Source organism: Dioscorea cayenensis, chromosome 1, assembly GCF_009730915.1.
Source record: "Dioscorea cayenensis subsp. rotundata cultivar TDr96_F1 chromosome 1, TDr96_F1_v2_PseudoChromosome.rev07_lg8_w22 25.fasta, whole genome shotgun sequence".
NCBI lineage: Eukaryota > Viridiplantae > Streptophyta > Magnoliopsida > Dioscoreales > Dioscoreaceae > Dioscorea > Dioscorea cayenensis.
Genome location: NC_052471.1, coordinates 28,811,975 through 28,834,444, shown reverse-complemented (window position 1 = coordinate 28,834,444; position 22,470 = coordinate 28,811,975). Strand labels below are relative to the sequence as shown.

The 22,470-nt window shown below is 34.4% G+C and overlaps 1 protein-coding gene and 1 non-coding gene across 2 annotated transcripts; both read right to left on the bottom strand.

Moving 5' to 3' along the window:
* On the bottom strand, positions 1–107 carry LOC120267887. The gene has a single exon (XR_005538614.1). It is a non-coding gene; the product is annotated as a small nucleolar RNA R71 (small nucleolar RNA).
* A 10,969-nt stretch (positions 108–11,076) lies between these two features.
* LOC120258399 (ethylene-response factor C3-like) lies at positions 11,077–11,532 on the bottom strand. Its single transcript, XM_039265789.1, has one exon. The coding sequence runs from the start codon at positions 11,530–11,532 to the stop codon at positions 11,077–11,079; it is 456 nt and encodes a 151-aa protein (XP_039121723.1).
* Positions 11,533–22,470: the final 10,938 nt, after the last annotated feature.

Here is a 22,470-nt window from a genome sequence, read left to right as displayed (position 1 = left end):
AAGTTGTGTCAAGAGATTACAACATATGCACAATTGCATACTGAATCATTATTTGAGGCGTGGGAGAGGTTTAAGAATTTGTTGAGGAAGTGTCTGCATCATAACCTCTTCGAATGGATGGAAGTTCAGATTTTTCCATCAGGGTCTCAAGCAGAGTACCTGACAACTTATTGAATCTATAGCAGGAGGATCGCTTGGCAATAAGACCCTGGAGGCAAACAAATAGTTAATTGAAGAAATAGCCATGGACAATTATTAGTGAAATTCGAGAGGCAAATAAGTTGCCAAGCTCGCTGGGATGATTGAGGTCAGTGAGGTTACAACATTAGCAGCCTAGGTGGAGGCATTGAGCAGGAAGATTGACAGTTTGCCTACTCAAAAATCAGCTATGGTCATAGTTCGTGATACTTGTGGGGAGGACACGCTCCCTTGGACTGTTCCATTATAGGGGTGGCGCATGGACCTGTTGAACAAGTGGATTTCGTCGGTAGTTCCCCCAGACAGCAAGGAAATCTCTACAGTGACACATATAATCCTGGATGGGCTGAATCACTCTAATTTCTCTTGGGGAGGTCATGGACAACAGCAGAAAGCTCCGCTAGGGTTTCATTCTCACCAACAGAACGACAAGAGACTCACATTGGAGGAAGTGCTTACTCGGTTTATTCAAAGTACGGACATCAAGTTCCAACAGTTAGACAATAAGTTTTAGGGCATAGAGGCATCATTGAGAAACCAATAGGTTTTCCTCAGAACTTGGAGAACTAATGGCACAAATTGCTAAATTGTTGTCTGAGCGACCTCGGGAAAGTCTACCGAGTAACACCAAAGCTAATCCCTGTGAGCATCTTAAGGCAATCACTATTCAGAGTGGTAAAGAGGTGGGGATGGGTAGTGACAAGGTGATGGAGAAGGAAAAAGAGCCAGAAATTGAATTCGTTGAGAGCCCGGTATGGGAAAGCGTACCTACTCTGAGTGTTGAGAAGAGAATGACACCCCCAGTGAAAGAGTACGTTCCCCGCCTCCCCTATCTGTCAAGGATGAGGAATGATCTTATAGACGAATAATTCAAGAGATTTCTGTACTTGTTGAAGCAATTGCACATCAATGTACCGTTTGTGGAAGCCTTGTCCCAAATGCCAAAGTACGCTAAGTTTCTCAAGGATTTATTAACAAATACGCAAAAACTTGAGGAGATATCAACTGTGACACTGAGCGAAAGCAGTTCTGCATTGCTTCAAAACTTGTACCCAGTCCAAATTTGGACCTAGGATTTTCTCTTATTTTTGTGAATGCATTAGGGTAAAATGGTCATTTTGCATTAATAGATTTTTACTGGATTGCACAGTTGATTATGTGCGAAAATTCTGCCATAAATAGGGGGCAATTCGGTCATTTGGATTTTTGTTTCCATTCTTGTGTTAGAGGGGCAATAGAGTAATTTAGAAAAGAATAAAAAAACATTGTAGCAACCCATTCATCGTAGTTAAACTAGCCTGTTCCTCGTAGTTTTTGCGACTCAACACTATTGATTACTGTCGACATCGTAGCACTGACGATCTGTAGTGACCCAGATCTTGTTGAAGTGTCATCGTAGCAACCCGACATCGTAGCAACCCGAGAATTAATATCCAAATTCTTCTCTTCCTTCTTCTTTCCTTCTCCTTCTTTGCTTCTCCATGCCGGCCGAACCCTTATCCCTAACTATTTCCGGCGACCAATTCCGCGAACCAACACCAAAAAAATTTACTCCCCACATCCTCTTGAGTAAGGTAAGAGCCTTTATCCGAGTTTTTTTAGTATGTATTTCTTCCAGTATTTTTCATTGTATTCATTATTTATAAAACCTAGACCAAAAACCCTAGATTTTTTTCATGATTTGTGGAAGTTTTTGGGCTTAAAATGAAAGCCCTTGATGTTGTCAATTGTTATTCATGAGAATTGTGTCAAAAATTTCATCGTTTGATGTTGTAAAATGAGAGAAAACCATTTGTAAGGTTCGGGTTTTCTATCGTAGCATTCCCCGATGTTACTCGTAGCACCGGAAAAACTTTGGCCTTTTATTGTATTTCTTTGATCCAAATTGAAGCTTTTCATTCATTGAACTTATTGGAACTAGGTTTACTTCATTCGAGGTCGTTTTGGGTCCAAAATGACAATGTTTTTGCCCTAAAACCCTAAGGTTTCAGTATTAGACATGTATAAATGCATTTGCATGCATTTTTCTTTTAGCGATCATTCTTGTGTTCATTAGTATTTGGATTCCCCTGCTTGTATCTAGGTGGCGAAGCATCCTCCAAGGGAAGGAAACCGCTGATCGGTGTCTGGCGTCTCCAGCGAGGCAACATGTTCCGTGAGTGGGTTATGTTGAGTGCACAATTCTAATTGAGTATCGAAAAATATTTTTATTTGTTTTTTTCTGAAAATGATTTCCATGGCTTTATCATGTTTTCAAATCACCGGCTATAGGAGAAAAAGAAAGTGTAGATGACTACTAGAGACTATGGTTTATTTAAAATGACTTGTGGTTTACTCTCCGAAAAAAATCATGAGAAAGCTTGTTAATGTTGTACTTGCGTTAGTTGAGATTGAACTTGAGGATATACATGCTTGGTGGATGAATGGAAATTGCTGATTATTACAACAAGTTCATGGAGCTTATGGGTTATAAGTAAAATTGATTATGTATGTTCAATGGATGATTTAATCTCCCTAATGATGCATAATTTACGAAGTTTTGAGGCATGATGTGATAAACATGGTACATGGAACCCTGATGAAGTCTTGAATGCTAAGGTATATGACTACACTAGTATATTGGAATTGGAATAACTTGTGGAACCTTATATATGATTTTTGGCTAGTCGTTGAGATTTATGCTAATATATTCTTTGTAATATCCGAGAACCATGGGTGACATAATTACACTTATGTAGTAGGATTCTCACAAATTGATGAGGTTTGTTCTTGTGAGCATAGTGTAGGGTGCTTAATTGTAGTTTGATCATATCGGGATATACATATGTATATATATATATATATATATCGGGTGGATGCCAATGATTATGATTATTATTCTAAATGGAATTTATTTAGAAGGTTGATGATGAATAGCTTGAGCTATATATGTGACAAGTGTTGAATTGCAAAGACTGAATATTCACGTGAATTTTTTTAATAATAGTTTGATTTAATACATCCTTAGAGGAGATAGTCAACTTGTGAGTATTTTTGACAATGAAATTATTATAGATGAAGTAAATATTAATGTTGAGGTAGTGGCACTATGATAAGGATCTAAGACATTGTTGAGTATAAGAGAGGCTCGAATAGTAAAGGCTTGTGAAAGTAAATACCTAATGATGTGTAAAGTAGGATTTAATCAATGTATATTGGTAGGTGTAAATATATGTGATGAGATGAACATATTTTTCATGACTTGTAAAAGTATTTAGAGGTTGTGATAGACTAGACCTTGGGGATTAATCTTGTATTTGGAGGAAAAACTTAGTGAGTGAAGAAAGAGAAAGCTAGAATGATCCTAAGTAACTTGAGGTTTAACTAGAACAAAAAGCTATGCTTGTTTTGATGCCTTTTATTGTATTTCAAAAACTTAATGTTTCTTTTTCTACATCGTTGGCATCAACTTTTTAGAAATGGTTTGTAAAAACCTTTCACTTGTATAAGCATGCTTTTTGATATTTATGGTTATGAAAAACAAAAGGGTTTTTATTTCGAATGGCATGTTCTTCTAGATTGTGGATATTATAATGCGTTTAATATTGATCTGGTTTTTATTGTCTAAAAGCAATGCTTCGAGCTTCGCATATTATTGTGTTATTCTTGACATTTGGACGAAATGTTTTTTTGAATGTATTAGCACATCGGGATTGGAATACTTTTTGAAAGTTTACATGCATTACTATGCTTTGGCTTTGGATTTGTGGAAATAATGTTTATTCCCGATATGTGAATGCTTGTCCCGAATAAGGACCTTGTGACATGAGTGATTCGGGATTGTATTATTGCTACGACTATATGTTGGTTTGGATGGTGACGGGCGGGCTAAGGCCCGACTATCTGCGATAGTGGGTCCCAACGGGCCAGCCTTTAGAGGTGGCGTTGTGGACCGGGTGTTGATTTGTCCGGATCGGGTGGGAGCGTAGAGCCCACGATTGGATGATACATCGGGATCCCGGGGTCACCACACGGGACCGGTGGGCCCAACGTCAGGGTGCGAAGACCTTGACGGCTCTCAACTTAGTCGTGACTGGCTAAAGTTAGAGAGAGTGTTTTTAGGCCATTGTTTATTTGATCGAGATGAAATTTCAATATTTGAGGAAAATTTTATTTTCTTGCAATTGGTATATTCGAAGTGTGATCTTTCACATAACATGTTTGATATCTTAATGCTTTTCGAACATGTATCATGCAGAATTGAGGATTTGTGATTATCGAGGATTTTATTTATTTAAGTTGGTTCTTCTACTTATTTTGGGAAATTATATCCAAGCATTTGTTTTATACATGTTGATGTTTTGTCTATACTCGTGAGAATTTATGTTTTGGTTTCTAAATACCAAGGTTTCATATCCTGTATTTTCATTATGTTGCAAATGTGAACGTTCCAGTTCATTTATGTTATTGTAGAATGTGTTTATTGGAATTTCCTCGATTTGTTTTGATATTCTGTTAGATTTGTGCTAACCCATTCACTGAGTGACTATGGTTACTCACCCCCCTCCTCTCTTCCAGGTTTTAGTGGTTTTGGTCGTCATAGCGAGGCGAAGTGCTTGGCAATTTGTATCCCGAGTCAGGTTGTTTGTTTACTCTTAATCAGGTTGCATTGTATGAGTGCAGTGGATCCACTAGTGTTATTAACTCTGTAAATGTGATTTGTATATCTTTCACTTTACTATTGATTTTTCGAGTGAAAGTTTTGTTTTTGGTACCTTTATTATTGCGGTGTTGTTTAGCAGGAGTTTGTGAGCCTTGCGATGACTCGAGGGTTGAGTGGTGTGTGTCCCTCCTCGGGATCGTCGCGGCGGTTGTCACGTGGCGGGCCCGCGGGTCGGGACGTGACAGGCTACTAAGGAAGAAAAAAGATCTAGGGAGTTTTACTATTCCTTGTAAGATTGGTGATTTGGTTGATGAAAAAACTCTAACGTGTCTAGGTGTTAGTATTAATGTAATGCCATACACCATGTTTAGGAAACTTAGACTATATGACCTTAAACCGACTAGGATGATATTGCAACAAGCGGACCGCTAAATTAGACATCTTAGGGGAATCATAGAAGACGTTTTGGTTAAGGTTGACAAGTTTATTAGCCCGGTAGATTTTGTAATTCTAGACGTAGACGAGGATGTTGAATTGCCCCTCATACTTGGTAGGTCATTCCTAGCCACCTCCCAAGCCCTCATTAATGTCAGTAACAATAAAATAACACTTAGGGTTGGGGATGAGGAAGTGATTTTTGCTTTATCCGATGCAATGCCACATCTCTCTACTTTTGATACATGTTATTACGTTGATGGAACTGACTCACTTGTGGATGAATATGTGCAGGAGATGTTGCACAAAGAGCCTATCGAGGAGTTATTGGATGGCCCTCACATTGAAGATACCACCTCGTTTCTTACGCTTGCCATTATTGAGGAGAGCACACGAAAGAAGCAATGAAGCTAGGTCACTTCCCCTAAGAAAGGCAAGAGAGAATCTTTGCATAAAGAGGTAACTTCCGATTTAGTCCATTACATCGGTAAGTTCCTTACTTGCTCTGATCTAACACTTGGGCATTATTGTGGAGATGTTGATTGGGGTCATGAGAAGTGCTTTTACTTTGAGCCTCCATGATTATGCGTTATAGGTACGGCAAGCTCGTAGCGTTAAACAAGCGCTTCTTGGGAGGCAACCCAAGGAAGATTTCTCATATTTTGTTTGAGTTTTAGTCTTTAGTGTAGTTTGTTATTTTCTTTGGTGCTTGCAATAAATTGCTTGGCTTGTCGTGATTTTTATGTGTTGGTTGTTTGCTTGTGTTTTTAGACACTCATTGCGTGCTTCCCACGTCCTAAATGTATTTGAGCTTAACTGTAGGAAACATGAAAAACTTTGCTCAATTTTTTAGGACTCTTATGGGCTATTTACACTCGTAAGCATGGCCGTAAGCCTCAAACAACGGGATTTACGAGTATTTTATGCCCGTAAGCCACCCTATAAGGGGATTTCAGAGAGCCTTACTTACAAGTGCACTTACGGTCTGTAAGTCCTTAAGCGCACAGTTTAGAATTCCTTAAGTGCACCAGTAAGCATGGTCGTAAGCCTCAAACAGCGGGATTTACCGGCATTTTACGCCCGTAAGTTCTCTACGGGTGGCTTACGCCAGTAATGGAGGTTGTAAGGGTCATCCAAAGCACTTTACGGATAGAATTTAAACCCTTACGACCCGTAACGTTCTGGGGATCTCAACCTATGTTCCTTACGGGTGTCTTATCTCGTAAGTATGATAGTAAGAGCCAGTCAGAGAACTTTACGGGCTATAGTATTAGGGTCATTACAGTCGTAACCTAGGTTGTAAAGGAGAACTACCCTCACGGGATACGTCTTACGGCCATAAGCTCCCCGTAACTGTTCATTCTGCAAACTTACGGTCGAGGCTTATGCCCGTAACCCGCTCGTAAGCATATAGGGGTTTAGCGCCGCAGGCGACCTTTGATCTTCAAGGTCGCATTACAATGGAAGCTAGAATTTAGTCATAGTCAGTAGGAGAGCCAAGTTGTAAGCTCGATTACAACTGATGTTGCAACGATTAAATTTAGAATGTGTTCAAGTTAGAAGCCACAATGATTCTAAAAAAGGGAGATTATATCTTTAGAATGTGGAGACGTCTATATAAGACCTTGCTTTGAAGATTTAAAGTGGGCTACGAGGAGAGAGACCTAAGAATGTGGGTGAGAGAGTGGGCATCGAGTAATCAAGAGTGAGGGTACTTTTTGAGAGGATGTGTGAGAGTCTTGTAGCCATCTTTGTGTCCCCTCTTTTAGTGGATTTATTTTTGGGCTTGGCCCCCTAGATGTAAGCTATTGTTCAATTGAACTGAGTAAACAATTTTTGTGTTTCTTCTCTTATTTTTATGATTTAGTTAAGTGTGCGCTTTCATGAAATATTGATTGGTCATTAACACACAATACCTCGAACCAAGTATTACGGAGCAGCCAATATCACCAAACCAAAGGCTCTTGGGTTGTTTTTCAATATTTTGTGATGGAAATGAAACAACTTCGATTATTCTTTACTTTAATTAAAAAATATCGGATTGCATCTTAAATTAGTATTGCCTACTTATTTCCTCCATTTCATTTCTGTTTTATTTTGCAAAATAAAAAAAAAGTGTTATAATATTCAATCAAACATTAATTATTATGATATTGATAAATTTATTTAAAAAAAATTATGAGAATCAATTGTTAACTTTTAGTCAATGAGCTAATAGCTTGGTGACCCGGCTCTAATTGTTTGGGGTGATGATAGTCGATTTTAATTGCCCCAAGTTCAAATTCTCCCAATCGTAATGTGATGGTAATAGGTCCCTAATGTAGGTTTATGCTTACAATCTGAGCCTTGTGTCCCTAAATGAGAGTGTGAGGCTGAATGATCAATCTCCAGTCCTGTGCACACTCTTAACTAACTGCGGTTGTTATATTTGTCAAGAAAAAAATGTTACCTTTATTTAATTATGTTTTATAACACAATTTTTTTTATATTCATCATATTAAACTTAATATTAATTTGAAATTTATGAAATGAAATGAAATGAAGTGAAATAATATATAATTATATTGCAATTTCTTTTGCCCCTAATCTTCATTATTATTATCTCATCCAAACTAAAATAAAATAAATCATGGTCTCATTTAAAAAATTAATCCTTACTCAAATAACAATTGTATATATTCCATTTTGGAAGCAAGTTAGGTGTGGTCACGTGGTTTGCTATTAGCCACTTTGACCTAACTTTCTTTCTTTAATTTTATTTATTTATTGAAAATAAACTTTATATATATATTACAAAGGTGGTCAAGATGCATGGCATTCTAAGAGGTGGTGTTGCGATGAAGAAAATTTATGGGATTAGTTGTTGCGTTGTTAATTATTTTTTGGTTTATTATCATTGAGTTTTTTATTAAAGTGTTTATATTCTGTTAAAAAGATATGTTCATATTTCAACTCATACAAATTGAGGGCACATGCATATTGAAAGAGTAATTTTGTGCATGTGCAAGTTGTACACTTTGTCCAAAAAAAAAAAAACACATTAAAAAAATTTATATTTGTAAAAATTTATCTTTTAATTTAATAATAAAATAACCATGGACCGCGAAACCAATTGTATTAATTAGTTAATTAAGATTTATTTGAACAACTTCAAAAAAAAAACTTTATGGGATTAGTTATAAACATGCATGTTTTGCCTTGATATTACTTTTGAAAATATCTCATTTATTTATTTTCATTTTTATATTATTAAAAACATTTTTTTTTGGGGGTGGATTGATCATGGAGCAAGATTTAGAAAGGAAAAGAAAAGGATTTGTTGTAAAAGAATGAAAAAAAAGGTACATTTTATTTTTTATTATATAATGCATATTATTGATATTAATTTATATTTTTGTATTAAATATTTAAATAATTTTTAGTACATGTTTTTCTCGATATAGTTTGTCCATATTTCGTCAAAGAAGCAAAGAATGTAATGCTTTTAATTAGAGTTAAAGTTAGCAAAGCAGATGAAGACATACATGATAAACTTGAAAGTCGAACTCCATGGGTCAAGCTTATATTGAAATTGCTTTATGAGTGTAATCCCATCGAAGACTAAACTTTATCGTCTAGATATTTAATTAATTAGAGTGTGACACCTCGAACTTAAGGTAAACTCGACTGCACAACCTTTAGGCTTTGTTTGGTTGGGGGAGGGAGGAGGGGTGAGGGGGTGTTGGGGGGTGTGGGTGTTGTTTGGTTGAGGGAGTGAAAGGGGGTGAGAGGGGGTGAGGAGGGGTGCCTCACCCCTCCTCACCCCTCATAATCCACTCCCCCAAATTGGGGTCTTTTGGGGAGTGGATGTTTATTGTTTTTTTTAATTTTTTTAAATAATGCAAAATACCATTAATGCCCTTCACCTATATGTAGAATTCCTATTGTATCATAGTGATTGTTTGTTTGGGATTGTGAATATGTTTATCATGAGCATATTTTTTGTTAAATATGAAAAAAAATAGGGTATGCTTTCCAAGCATGTTTTCACCATTTTTTTTTTTTAAGTTTATGAAAAAATATGACAAAAATAGGGTATGTTTGGGTGTTCACATTTTAACCAATATTTGTCAATTATAATCAAAATGTTATGACTCCTCATAATTTTTTTTTTGAATAAATATTTTTCCCTAATTATTGTGTGTGTTTTATAATGTTTATCATATATTATATATTGTGTTATTATTATTATTCTACAATTGATTATTATATATATTATTACCTATTTTATTGTACAATGGCAAAATAGTTAAATACACATTACACTCTTTCTCTCTCCTCCCCACTCCTCTTTTCAACTAAACAAAAAAAAAATAAACTACTCCTCCACACCTCCATGAGCCAAACACGATATTTTCTCAAACCCTCCATACTCCTCCCTCACTCCCTCACCCCTCCTCCCTCCTCCCTCCAGACCAAAGCAGGGGTTAGTGAAATGTGGTATCTTAAAAGATGAATGGCCCAAGTTAATCTTAAAATATAAGTGCATTGCTAATGTGATCCTCCTCAAGAAAGAACTTCACTGGAAACTTGGGTGGAGTATGACACCTTGAAAGAAAAACATCCTATCGACCGACCATATTATATATTAGTCCTTGTATAATTAATTTTACTAAAACAAATGTTTTGTAAATTTTTTATTTTTATTTTTTACACGTAACCACTCATTCTTTTGTAATAATATAAAATAAAAATTCTAATTAGGGTTTGTACATGGTGGCGAATGGCAAGTTATATGTGAAGAGGCTAGAATGATGCTCGATTGCATGAACAATGGCATGTTAGTGTTGGAAAGAAGCATATATATATATATATATATATAAAATTTAATTTTAACTAAATCTGACTAAATTTTACTATGATTGGTGTAATAGTTTGAATGCAATTATTAGGACATTGTAATAAAGTTGTTATCCTAAATATGACTATGATTTAATTCTAATTAAATAAAAAATCAGACTTGACCATAATTTAATTCATAACAATTATGGTATATAGGATAAGCATTAATACTAACCAACACATGCTACATTTTCTTATGATCACACGCTCATGATTCCCATTCCTTGTAGTAAAAAAATATGTTGAATTCAATCTTAGGAATATTAAATGCTCTTACTAATTAATAAAAAAACTATGCACGTAAAACAAACGAAGAGTGTCACATTCATGGTCATACTTCAATGTCGGTTGGCTCAAGCTATAAATGACAATATATACATGGTCCAAATTATAGTTCAAAATCCACCAACCCTAGTAATAAACTGCTTATATATGTCTATAAACAATGAGTTCCAATAACACAAGACTATGCATTGATGGAGTATTTAGAAGTCCATCCAACAATTTATCTACTTCCTAATTAAGCTTTAATATAAAACAATCTTGTATTACATACATTTACATCTATCTTTATATTGTAAATATTAATAATAAGTTCGTACTCTTCGTCATTGAATGTAAATTAGACTCCACATCTATCAAACATAAATCACAAGCTTAGTGAGAAGGGGGGAGAGAAAAAGCAATAGAGAGAAGAAGAGATGAAACACAAGGAAATCAATTCCATTAAAGTATTACAACATCACCAACATGATTTAGATCAATTTTTATGATGATAAATTGATTTAACCAACTTATTACTTTTGTTCATATTCACTAAAAAGTGAGGAAGAGAAAGAGCAAGATGAAATGAAGAAAATTGAAATCAAGAAGACAATGCTATATATATATATATAGCTTAATGAAGTTATTTAGAAAAGCTAGCAAGAATCCATTAAAGAAGCAGAAAGAAGCTCCTCCAAATACTGAGAACCCAAGTCCTCCAAAACCAACCTCTCACTTCTCCTCCTCCTCCTTCTCATAGAGTGCTTCCTCTTCAAAGCCATAGCCGGAGAACAATTACCATAATCATCCTCTTCTTCGCCGCATCCCAAACTCTTCAATGACTCCACCACCTTCTCCACCGGAAAGTTGAGCATTGCCCTTGGGCCTCTCATTGAGAAAGCCGCTTGGTCATACGCCATGGCAGCTTCCTCAGCGCTCTCGAAGGTCCCGAGCCAAACTCTAACGCCGTTTCTTGTTGAGTCCCTTATCTCCGCCGCGAACTTGCCCCATGGCCGGCGTCTGACTCCTCTGTATGTCATATTCTTCTTCTTCTCTGATGGCTCTGTATATGAACTTAGGGTTTCAAAAGAAGAAGAAGAAGAAGACGCCATTGGAGTGGAGCTTGAGAGATTGTGGAGCTTCATTTATAGTGCATGAGAGCCGGCGTTTTTTATATGATGGCGCTAAGAAAGTTGATGGGCTTGTTTTTTTGGGCTTTGTGGGCCCTGGTTTGAAGGTTTTTTCTTTGGTGGGCCCCATGAATTTTTATGGGGCACGTGAGTCAATGCGTGCGGCGGCGGGTCAAACAAACGGGCGATGACGTCATCACATGTATGGTGTTTGGGCCGGGCCGGGCCAGGCTGCGGTCAACACCGACTGACCAGACCCATCAGTTTCGTATTGTTTAATTTTTGCTAAATCTGTTTATTAAATTTTAAGTACTTTTTTAAAAAAAAAGTACTTAAAATTTTAATGTGTTCAAAGCCAAAGCTTTTTTGTTTCTTAATTTTGAACAATACGTATATTTTAAGATATGAGTACTGTCTAATTTTAATGTGTTATTTCTTTTTTAATGTAAGATAGTGTTTGTTTGGTTGGATGTCCATTTACACTGAAAAATGACTCGTACACGTTATATTATTGTTTTTTTTTTTCCTTTGTTTGTTTGTTTGGTTTCTCAACCGATCAATGGAGATGCACTCTTACAAAGTACTTGGTGACAAATATCCATTAAAAAGCTTTGGATGTAAGCATTCAAAATTTTATTTTATTTTTCCGTGAACCGAATGAGTTCTAGCAAGTCATCCATCTTATACTCATCTTTATCTTATAATTTATTTAATTAATTAATATTTTTTTTTATTTTTGGGTTTAAAATATTTTAATTTTATACTTTTATATTAAATATTAAATTTTAAATTTTAAAATATCAAGTATAGACCCTGTGTGTACTATTGTTATTTTTCTTAGTATTTAGGTAAAAAATAAAATGTATTTTAAATTATAATTAAATTAGTTTAAATCTTTATTATAGTTTCTTGATATTATTATTGTTGTTGTTGCGTATATAGTATATGTGTACATTTTCTCTTATTCATTCAACTAAACACAAAATTTTAGTTTTTCTATCTTGTACTTACACATTATTATTTATTTTCAGTTGAGGAAGAGTTACAAGCAACCAAACACTCTTTATCTCAATTGATCTCAATCATTAGACGTAGTTTTATCATATTTGTATTTCGGTATGCTCCCTCCGTTCCTTTTTATCTGTCGTGGTTAACCGAATCTCACGTATCCAGAAATTTAGTTATTTCATAAAATTTTATAAAAAAAGTAGTTATTTTTTCCAAAATTATCCTTAATTTATACATTCACATTTCTCTCTCATATTTAATTCTAGTAAGAGAATTGAATAGAGTGTTAAGGGTAATTTTGGAAAAAAATAATAAATGCTTCTTGATGTTAGAAAGTGACAAATAAAAAGGAACATGGATTTGTGTAAGATAAAAAGGAACGGAGGGAGTATTATTATCAATTAGAGACATATTCAAGGAGAAAGTGCCAACTTTCTCCCTTTTTAAAAAAGACAAGTATATCCTGTGTTTTCTTATCATAACCTCTTTTGCTTCATCAATGGTAGTTTATTTTCCTCAATTAGTTAGTCTTAGATTGATTGATGATATATTAAGTCGATTCAGTTATGTCCTAAGTGGTTAATTGATGAATGAGGCTTTTGTTTAGTGAATTAAATTGGTTTCAACCTATGATGAGTGCAATGTTGGAATATTTCATGTAATTTACCCTTATTTTTGTTGTTTTTAAATTGTATGAAAGGAAGAGCATGACTTGAAAAAAAAGCATTTTAAAAGCACAAAAAAGAGAAAGAATGGGTACCAACGTAGAGTACTCAACGCCTAGGCCCTATGTTTTAACGTCTAAGCTTTGATTAGAAAGGAAAAGCAGCAAAGTAGAAAATATAGTGCCTTGGCTCAAGTGTGTGGTGCCTAGGTGCTACAATTAACTATGAACCAGAAAGTATGGCACCAAGATGCTACCAATATCATAGTGCTCAGACACTACCCCGATATTCAGTTTATAAAAGAAGTTAGGGGTTCAGAAGAAAAGACGAAGAAGACGAATTGGGTGCAAAGATTCATTGGCAACTCATCTTCAAGCTCGAGTTCTTAATTTTCTTTTCTTTTCTTTTCTTGATTATGAACCTTGTTAATAAGATGACCTTTGAATTTACTATATTCTAAATTTATTTTTCTTAAGTTACAATGTAGCTAGATTATGAAAACCTAAATTAGTCTAGTTTCAATTTATTTGATGGTAATTTCCAAATTATGTTGAATATTTCAATTTGAATTTAATGCTTGTGTTTGCTTAATCAACAATTACATGATTAGTGAGTCAATTTGAAACTGAGAGATGATAATTGGATTGGATCTTTGTTGAAATATCATATGATCATCATCAGATAGAGATATTTATGAGATCATATGCATCCACATAAATTTCTATAATTTAATGAATTTCATAAGTTCATAGTTATCAAAGAGATGTACTTAACTTACTTGAGGGATATGCTAGCTATTGATGCTTGAGAAAGATTAATAGTTATTTAATAAAAATTTGATAACAACATATGGAGCAAACATCAATTGATTAAACTAGATTATCATGGGTAGAATTAATCTTAGTGAACTTGGAAACTTTATAGAGCCTTTTGATATTGAATATTCTTTTCTTGTCAATTATGAGTTCTTCTACCTTTTAGTATTATTTACTTTCAATTAACCATTCTTAATTTACTTGTCCAAAAGGAATTAGAGTTATATTAATTTCGATGGTTGATAAGCATAATCCTCATGGGATGATTCTCTTTTAATCATTATACTATTTGTTCATGGTAGCGTATACCTGTGTTAGAAAAATTAATTGACACCATAAATAGCAAAGAGACTCAAAGTCAAATAATAAGAATTGTTAGCTAAAAACTTCTATAATAAATAAATAAATAGACAGATAGATGATTACAAATGCTAAACAAAATGTATTAAGGTAAAAATAATAAATAAAGTTAGAATAGTGCCAAAATATTAAGCAGCATAAAAACTCAAAGATTCAAGCCATGAAATTGTCAAGAGTATTCATTCCATTGCATGTTATGCTTACTATTCACCTCCATTCACAAGAAACTCGACCTTGAGTTATGATCCAGATAATTAAGGTTTGTAGTTGAGTAAATGATGAGTGTACAATGTTCATGTATTTCATATTATTTTGTATACTCATTCGGCATGTATTAGAATCATATTGTGAATTCGATGCTAAATATAGTGTATTTTACATTCTCAGGTTTAGGGCAGCACTTCAAGAAGAGAGAAAGAGAAAGCTAAAAGAAGCATTCCAGACCTTAAACAAAGGAGTTGGAGTTTTCTTGGTATTATTTGAAAAAGGAAATGGCAAACTAGGTGGCTTACAAGCGGCTTACGGCCAACCTTACGGCCGTAAGTAGATTCCAGAGAACCTTATGGGCATGCCTATAAGGAGTATTCAGAGCCAAATTAGAGAATATTATAGGTACGGCTTACGCCCATAAGGATGCTCATAAGGACCATACAGAGGAGTGTACGACCACAACATGCGCCTGTAAGGGCAGTCACAAGAAGTAACACAATGAAGTTTACAGTCTAGTGCTTATGACCATAAGTTGGACTGTAACACAAACAGAAGACCTTACGGACATGACTTACAGTCATAAGTTGTTCCGTAAGGCTCATGATTATCTTCTCCAGCTCACTTATGACCACGTTCATACTCCCGTAAGCAACCCGTAAGCAGCCGAGTATAAATAAAACTGATGAGAATTTTTAGGGCATTGTTTACTTATCTTTTGGGTGATTATTGGAGGCGAAGTTAGGGGAAAAAAAGAGATGAATCTTCAGCACTCAAGGGGCTATTTGAAGAGAGATTTGGATCCACATTCAAGGGCATTGGAGGTCATAGCCATCAAGCTTATCTTGGCGGCATGTATGGAAGCTTTCCTAGTGTTTCTCTGGAGATCCTTCGTCGGTACTATTGAGAAGGGCCTTTTCATGTTTCTCCTGTCTTCTCCTATTACTTGTATGTTGAATGCTTGCCCTCTTTTAATGGAGGGTTAATTTGTAGATGTTTGGGCATAGTTGAACTTTAGAATTTATTTTATTAATATTGGTAGTTGGATCTTTGATGCTTTAATTGTTTTCTTAATTGTAATCATTTTTATTTGAATTTAATTGCATGTTTTTATTGAATGATTGCTATTATGGCAAGAGCCCCCTAGTTTTCATGCATTTGGTGTGCTTTGTGACAAGAAAAAATTTTCACCTAGCATAGACATGCTATAATTCAAAAGGATAGTAAGTACGACTCTGATTAGGGTCATTTGGAGACTTTGTCTCCCACAATCCTTCCGAGTGAGTTAATGATAATCTCCATGCTCTTTGCAATCGCGTAGAGTAAATTTTAGGAGAATTTACATCTCTACTCAGTATTCCGATGATTAAGGGTAATCTCTCTCTACGGGGGAGATTATCTACTTAAGAGATTGTCATTAGCCCACAGTAAGGTTACATAGAGTGTTAATGCAACTGTATGGATGCCTATATCAGCTTTGCACCTAAATTAGAGTTTAGTATAATTCTGGAAACTCTCGGTTCAAATAAGATAGCAAACCTAAATAACTTTTATCCAACACTTCATAACCCTAGAGGGATACTATGCCTGGACATAGTTTCTTCCCTTGATTTCCCTCTTGTTTTATTTCCGTATTTCTCATTTTAGTTTCTTTTGTTCACACACACATCATTCGATCACTTAGGCTATTTTTCAGAATTAAAGCTATTACTAATATTCACTTTCTTCCTTGTGGACCGACACTCTACTTTATGCACACTATTATTACGTGATCGGCATGTAAACTTGTGTCCCTATCAGTAAATATAAATATAAGTCATCAATATTGAAAGTATTTCAATTTGGAAAATCAACAACATAAGCATTGTCATTGATCTTCTTAATTAATAATCTTAAATGGTCAATACTTTCTTTGCCTCAGCTTGCTTTGAGTGGCATTTGCAAGTCTTTCTCTGCCAAGGAATACGATGACTTTATTACCAACATTCTCAAGCTTAGACTTCACATCTTCTTAAAGTAAATAAATTTGCTTTGCTAATTTTTCTGTTGCATGGCTAAGACCTAAGACCTGATTCATAATTAATCTCATGAAAGTGTTTAATGCATTAGTTAATTTAAAGGATATGACTAAAGGCTTATATTTAACTCATCCCTTAGCTTGTCTTGAATGTAATCTTCCACTTATTTCCAGAAAGAATTCTGTTTTGATGGTAGCCACTACTAAGATCAATCTTGGAAAAGACCATTGCCACTTCAAGTTGTTCCAATACGTCATCTAGCTTAGGAATTGGAAACTTGTACCCAATAGTAATCTTGATGATGAGCTTACTATCAATACACATTATCTAACTCTCATCCTTCTTAGGTGTTAACAAAGGGGTGTATTGCACATGGACTTATACTAGCCTTGATATGTCCTTCTGAAATGATTCTTCTACTTTCTCTCTAAGAATCACATTCTTCTTAACGCTTGTAAATTTGATGGCTATCTTTAAGAACCAAACCAATATAATATTGTATATCCCTCATAGGCGCAAGCTATTAGATAATTGTTTAGGAAAAATATTATGAAATTAATACAACAAATTTTGCACCTCCACTAGAAATTCATTACTGTTTGATTCATTTGTTATACCAACTTCATTCATAGTCAATAAGTGCATGTCTATGATCTCTTTGCAATTATATATAAATTCTAATGCCACTTGCTAAATTGTAAGAAAAGTCCTTTCCTCCACTTCATAAGCTTTGGTAGGAGCCTTCCCCTAATTGTATGAGAGTGTATTTAACTCCTTCTCTAACTAATATGAGTTTTTCTTTGCCAAGTGCTTAACAGTAACATCAAACTACCAATTTCTACCTAACAATATACGACAAGCTCATCAGAATATTCATAACTAAAAAATGGCACATCTCTCTCTCTCTCTCTCTCTCTCTCTCTATAACTTAAATTCCTTGTACTTCTTTGATCTATTAAATAGTGTAATGATTAGGATAAACCTCGAGTACCAATTGCAGATCTGACACCAAATTTGTGCTAATAATATTCTCTTGGCAACTACAATCAGTGATGAGTTCAAACAAGATCTTTTGTACCATACATCTAGTAAGAAAAACTTATGCCTCTGAGAATTATCTACATTCTCTTGTCATTACATCAACTATCTCACAACACTAACACACTCCTTCCCATGCTCATTATCAATAACATCATCGCCATCTAGACTTTATAACACCCCACCCTTACTTCATAATCTCTCTCAATATTATTTAGATCTTTTGATAAGTGTATATTTGTGCATCATTTTATATCAATTTATACACTTATTTGGCATGTATTAGAGTATTCTTTCAGAATATAATGTTAAACATGGTAAAAATAATATTCTTAGGTTTTGGACAATGTTCAGGAAGAGAGAGAGAGAGAGAGAGAGAGAGAGAAGAAGAAGTTATTTTGAGTCAAAATAAAGAAGATAAAGCTCTCTCGATATCAACAACTAAAGAACAGGCCATATAGATCACCTTACGGTCATCTTGTAGATGGACTTACGACCATAAGTCTCATCTAGAGAACCTTGCGAGCATGCTTATGCATGTAAGAATAAGCATAAGGATAAAATAGAGGGATTTATGGGCAAAGTTTAAAAATGCTAACAAGGCGTACGACTCGAGGCGCTGGCTGCTTGCATTAACGCGCATGCCCCTATGGCCGGTGGCGGAACTTGTGACTCAACCTGGCGAGGCGCCTTTTCCACCTCGAGGCGGAAAAGGCGTACACCCTATGATGAGAAGAAAAAAAAGTAGAGGTTGTGGAGGCCGGAGAGAATGCGGACGGTGGCTGAAGGAGGATGCCGGTGGTGGTGGGAGGACGGTTTTGAGTTGGCGGTGGTGACTTTCAGTGGTGGTGGCGATGGATGTATGGGATGAGAGAAAAAAGACTGTACATTAGAGGCTAGGGTTTTCTTAACCATCACCAAATCATTAATGGCTGAGATAATTTTAAAATAATAATTAATTACAAAATACATATTTTAATAATGTATCAAAGATGTTCCCTCCTATTTCTCTAGTTTAAAATTATTAAAAATATGTATTAGAGAGATAAATTTTTTTAAAAAAATATCAAAAATATGTATAATTCAAATATTAATTTAAAACAAATGATTAATATAAATTAACTATTATTCTTTATTCATTATCTACAAATTATTTAAAAATATTTTCTTGATAAGTTATTATATAAATTAATTATTTTTAATGGTGATTGATAATTATCTCCAATCCAATGAAATCAAAACAAAATCTCACACGTATGGATAAAGAATTTTTTTTAGAATATTTTTCAAAATAATAAAAGATGATCATAATCATTAAATAAAATTATAGAACTACTAGCCAACAAATTTTTTTTTTTAAAATTCCAAATAATTGTACAATATATATATATGATGGTTCATAATGTAATTAAATCTAATCACCCAATACCCATTATTTTAAGGTACAATATAGTATAATATAATAGAGTTTTATATGAAAACAATGCCCATTGTTTTTAAGATAAGAAAAAGTAAAATAGAAAGATGGCAGCGAAGAACCAACTTGATGGCCTTCTCCTTCTCCTCCACAACTTGACTTTCTCCTTGCTGGGCTTGCACTCCGAGTCGGCTCCGAGCCTTCGACCGCTCCTTTCTCCTCCATGGCCAAAAGGTTTGTCTTAAAATTTTATTTTTGGTCTATCATAATAGTGTTGTTGTGTTGTAAATTTGTAATTGTTTCGGTTTTGATTTGGATGAACATTCTAAGAATTGATTGGATTGCACTGGTTTGGTGCTTATTCTTCTGATTTGAGTTATTCTTGTTTTTCTAATTTGATTGTATTGATATTTATTGTAATTGTTTCTTTTCTTCTTTTCCTTATTTGTTTGGCCCTAATTGATTTGAATGAACATATTGTTTAGCTTTGTTAGGGTTTCAGTTTCTGATTTAAATCACTCTTGGTGTTTGTTTTTCTGATTTGGTATAACCGGTTTAGATATTTTAATTCTTGTTTGATTGCTTACATTGAGGGATCTATTAATAATAGGAGGCATTAACAATTTACAAATGAAACCAAAGGGAGGTCATAGAAGAGATCCGGCTTGGAAATATGGTATAGAGGTGGAGATTGATGGAGATGCAAAAGGATATATATACATTAGATGCAACTTTTGCAATAAAGTTGTTAAAGGAGGTGTAAAAAGATTGAAGGAGCACCTTGCTTGTACTCATAACAATATCACCATATGCCCTAAAGTTCCCAATGAAGTTAAACAAGAAATTAAATCATATTTGAAGAAAGGTGATATAGCTAAACAAGTTGCATAAAAGAGATTTGATGATATGGTTGATTCGGGGTCTTATTTCGGAGGCCTGGTATCCTTAGAAGATGTTAACTATTGTCCGAATCCTTTTGAAACTTCAAGTGGTGGTTCTTCAAGAGGAGTTAGAGGACCAATGGATAGATTCATTGTTAATTTGGAAGATGGCATAGAAGGTGTTCAAGGGGATCCAAAATCCATGAATCCTACAAGTGCAAAGGAGGCTCGAAAATCGAGTTTACTTAGACATTGGAAGATTCTTTTTTGAGAATGGCATAGCTTTTAATGTGGCTACTTCTCCATCTTTTAATAATATGTGCCGTTCAATTGGTTCATATGGTCGGGGTTTGAAACCCCCTACCATGTATGAGCTTAGAAGTTGGATCTTAGAAGAGGAAGTGAAAACAACTAAAGCTTTCGTTGATGAGGTTCAGAAGACATGGACACAAACTAGAGTATCCATATTATCTGATGGTTGGAAGAATATGAGAGAAAGAAGTTTGATTAATTTTCTTGCCAATAATTCTCATGGCACTATTTTCTTAAAATCCATTGATGCATCAGATGTTGTAAAAGATGCTACCATGTTATTAAGCTTCTTGATGATGTTGTGGAGGAAGTTGGAGAAGAGCTTGTTGTTCAAGTGGTAACTGATAATGCTTCAAATTATAAGGTGTCTGGGAAAAAATTAATAGAAAAAGGCCAACGCTTTATTGGGCTCCATGTACTGCTCATTATCTTGATCTGATGCTAGAAAAGATTGGTGAGCTATCTCAACATAAAAATACATTGATGAAAGCTAGAAAAGTGTGCAATTTTATTTACAATCATGGTTATGTATTGGAAATGATGAGAACTTTCACTAATAGGGATCTTCTTCGACCTCCAACGACTAGATCTACTAATGCATTTTTAACTTTACAAAGCATTTGTCAGTTGAGGCAACCATTGGAGGCTATGTTTACTTCTAAAGAATAAGCAAATAGTACATGGGCAAACAAAGCCAAAGGAAAAACAATTAAAAAAAAATCATTTTGATTGATAGAACTTTTTGGCCTAGTGTATTTTACGCCCTTCAAAATATAAAACCTTTGGTGGGAGTGTTAAGAATAGTGGATTCAGAAAAGATGCCAGCAATGGGATTTATTTATGGGGTAATGGATGCCGCAAAAGAAGAAATAGCAAAAAATTTGGGAGGCGAAGAAGCATCATACAAAGAATTATGGGATATCATTGATGAAAAATGGGAGTTTCAATTGCATCGCGATTTGCATGCCGCAACATATTTCTTGAATCTTCATTACCATTATGATGATAATAAATCAACTCATCCCAAGATTAAAAAAGGTTAGTTCAATTGTATGCACAAGTTTGTTAAGGAGGAAGACATAGTCAAAGTGGATCTTGAAATGGATGCATTCCGCAACAAAAAGTGTTTCTTTGGTCTTTATCAAGCAATAGCAACTTCTAAGAAACGTGCTCCAGGTATGCAATGATCTATAGTTGAATTTTTGACTTTAATATTTGCAATGTTAATACCACTTAATTTATTTCTATTTTAATATATCTGACTGGTGGATGCAATATGGAGATGAAACCCTTGGACTTCAAAGTTTTGAAGTGAGAATATTGAGCCTCACTTGTTCAGCATCAGGATATGAGAGGAATTGGAGTACTTTCAATTAAGTTTAAAATTTTATTAAATAAGATTTTTACTTGATCATGATGTTAATGTTATTTAATTTTTAATTTTATTTGTCACTATTCTTAAATAGGTGCATACAAAGAGAAGAAACCGTTTGATCACCAAGTAACTTAATCTTTTGGTGTGTATCATGTACAACAAGAGATTAAAAGATGGACATTTAAAGTTGAAGTCACTCAAAGATGATGAGGATCCACTAATTGTTGATCATATACCATCCGATGATGAATGGGTTGTTGATCAAGAAAACAATTATGAAGAGGATGGAAATGCATTAACATTTAATGAAAATGATTTTGATGTTGATGATGTGCCAATGCTACTTAAAGATGACAATGGCAACGGAAGTAAAAGGAAAAGGAAATCACATTCAAATGGTGAAGACCATGAAGCAAGCGTAGCGAGTAAAAGAGGTTAGTTAAATTTTCTTATAAGGCTTTAATACTTGAATTAATTATTAAACATTAATTTATGATTTAGTTTTCAAATTATCACACTATAAATATTTGTAGGTAAAGAAAAAAAGGCCAATAGCATTGGTGGAGGAAGAATCCGAATGGGAAGAGGATGATGTTGAAGATGAAGAAGAAAATGATTTTATGAAAAACTTTTCTAGTGATAGTGATTAATGAGTGATGATAGTGTCAATGTTTTTTTGGAGCAATTAGAAAACAATTTCTTAGAAATTAAAATGAACTATGAGGTAAATTTAAGTTAAAAAAAAAATATGAAAACCAAAGACAATGAATCATTTTATTATGAATTTTATGACTATTTATTCTATTTTATCAATTATTATTTAC

Bases quoted from the DNA above. Each gene is read 5' to 3' on its own strand.
- LOC120258399 (XM_039265789.1), bottom strand. From the start codon at position 11,532: ATGGCGTCTTCTTCTTCTTCTTCTTTTGAAACCCTAAGTTCATATACA.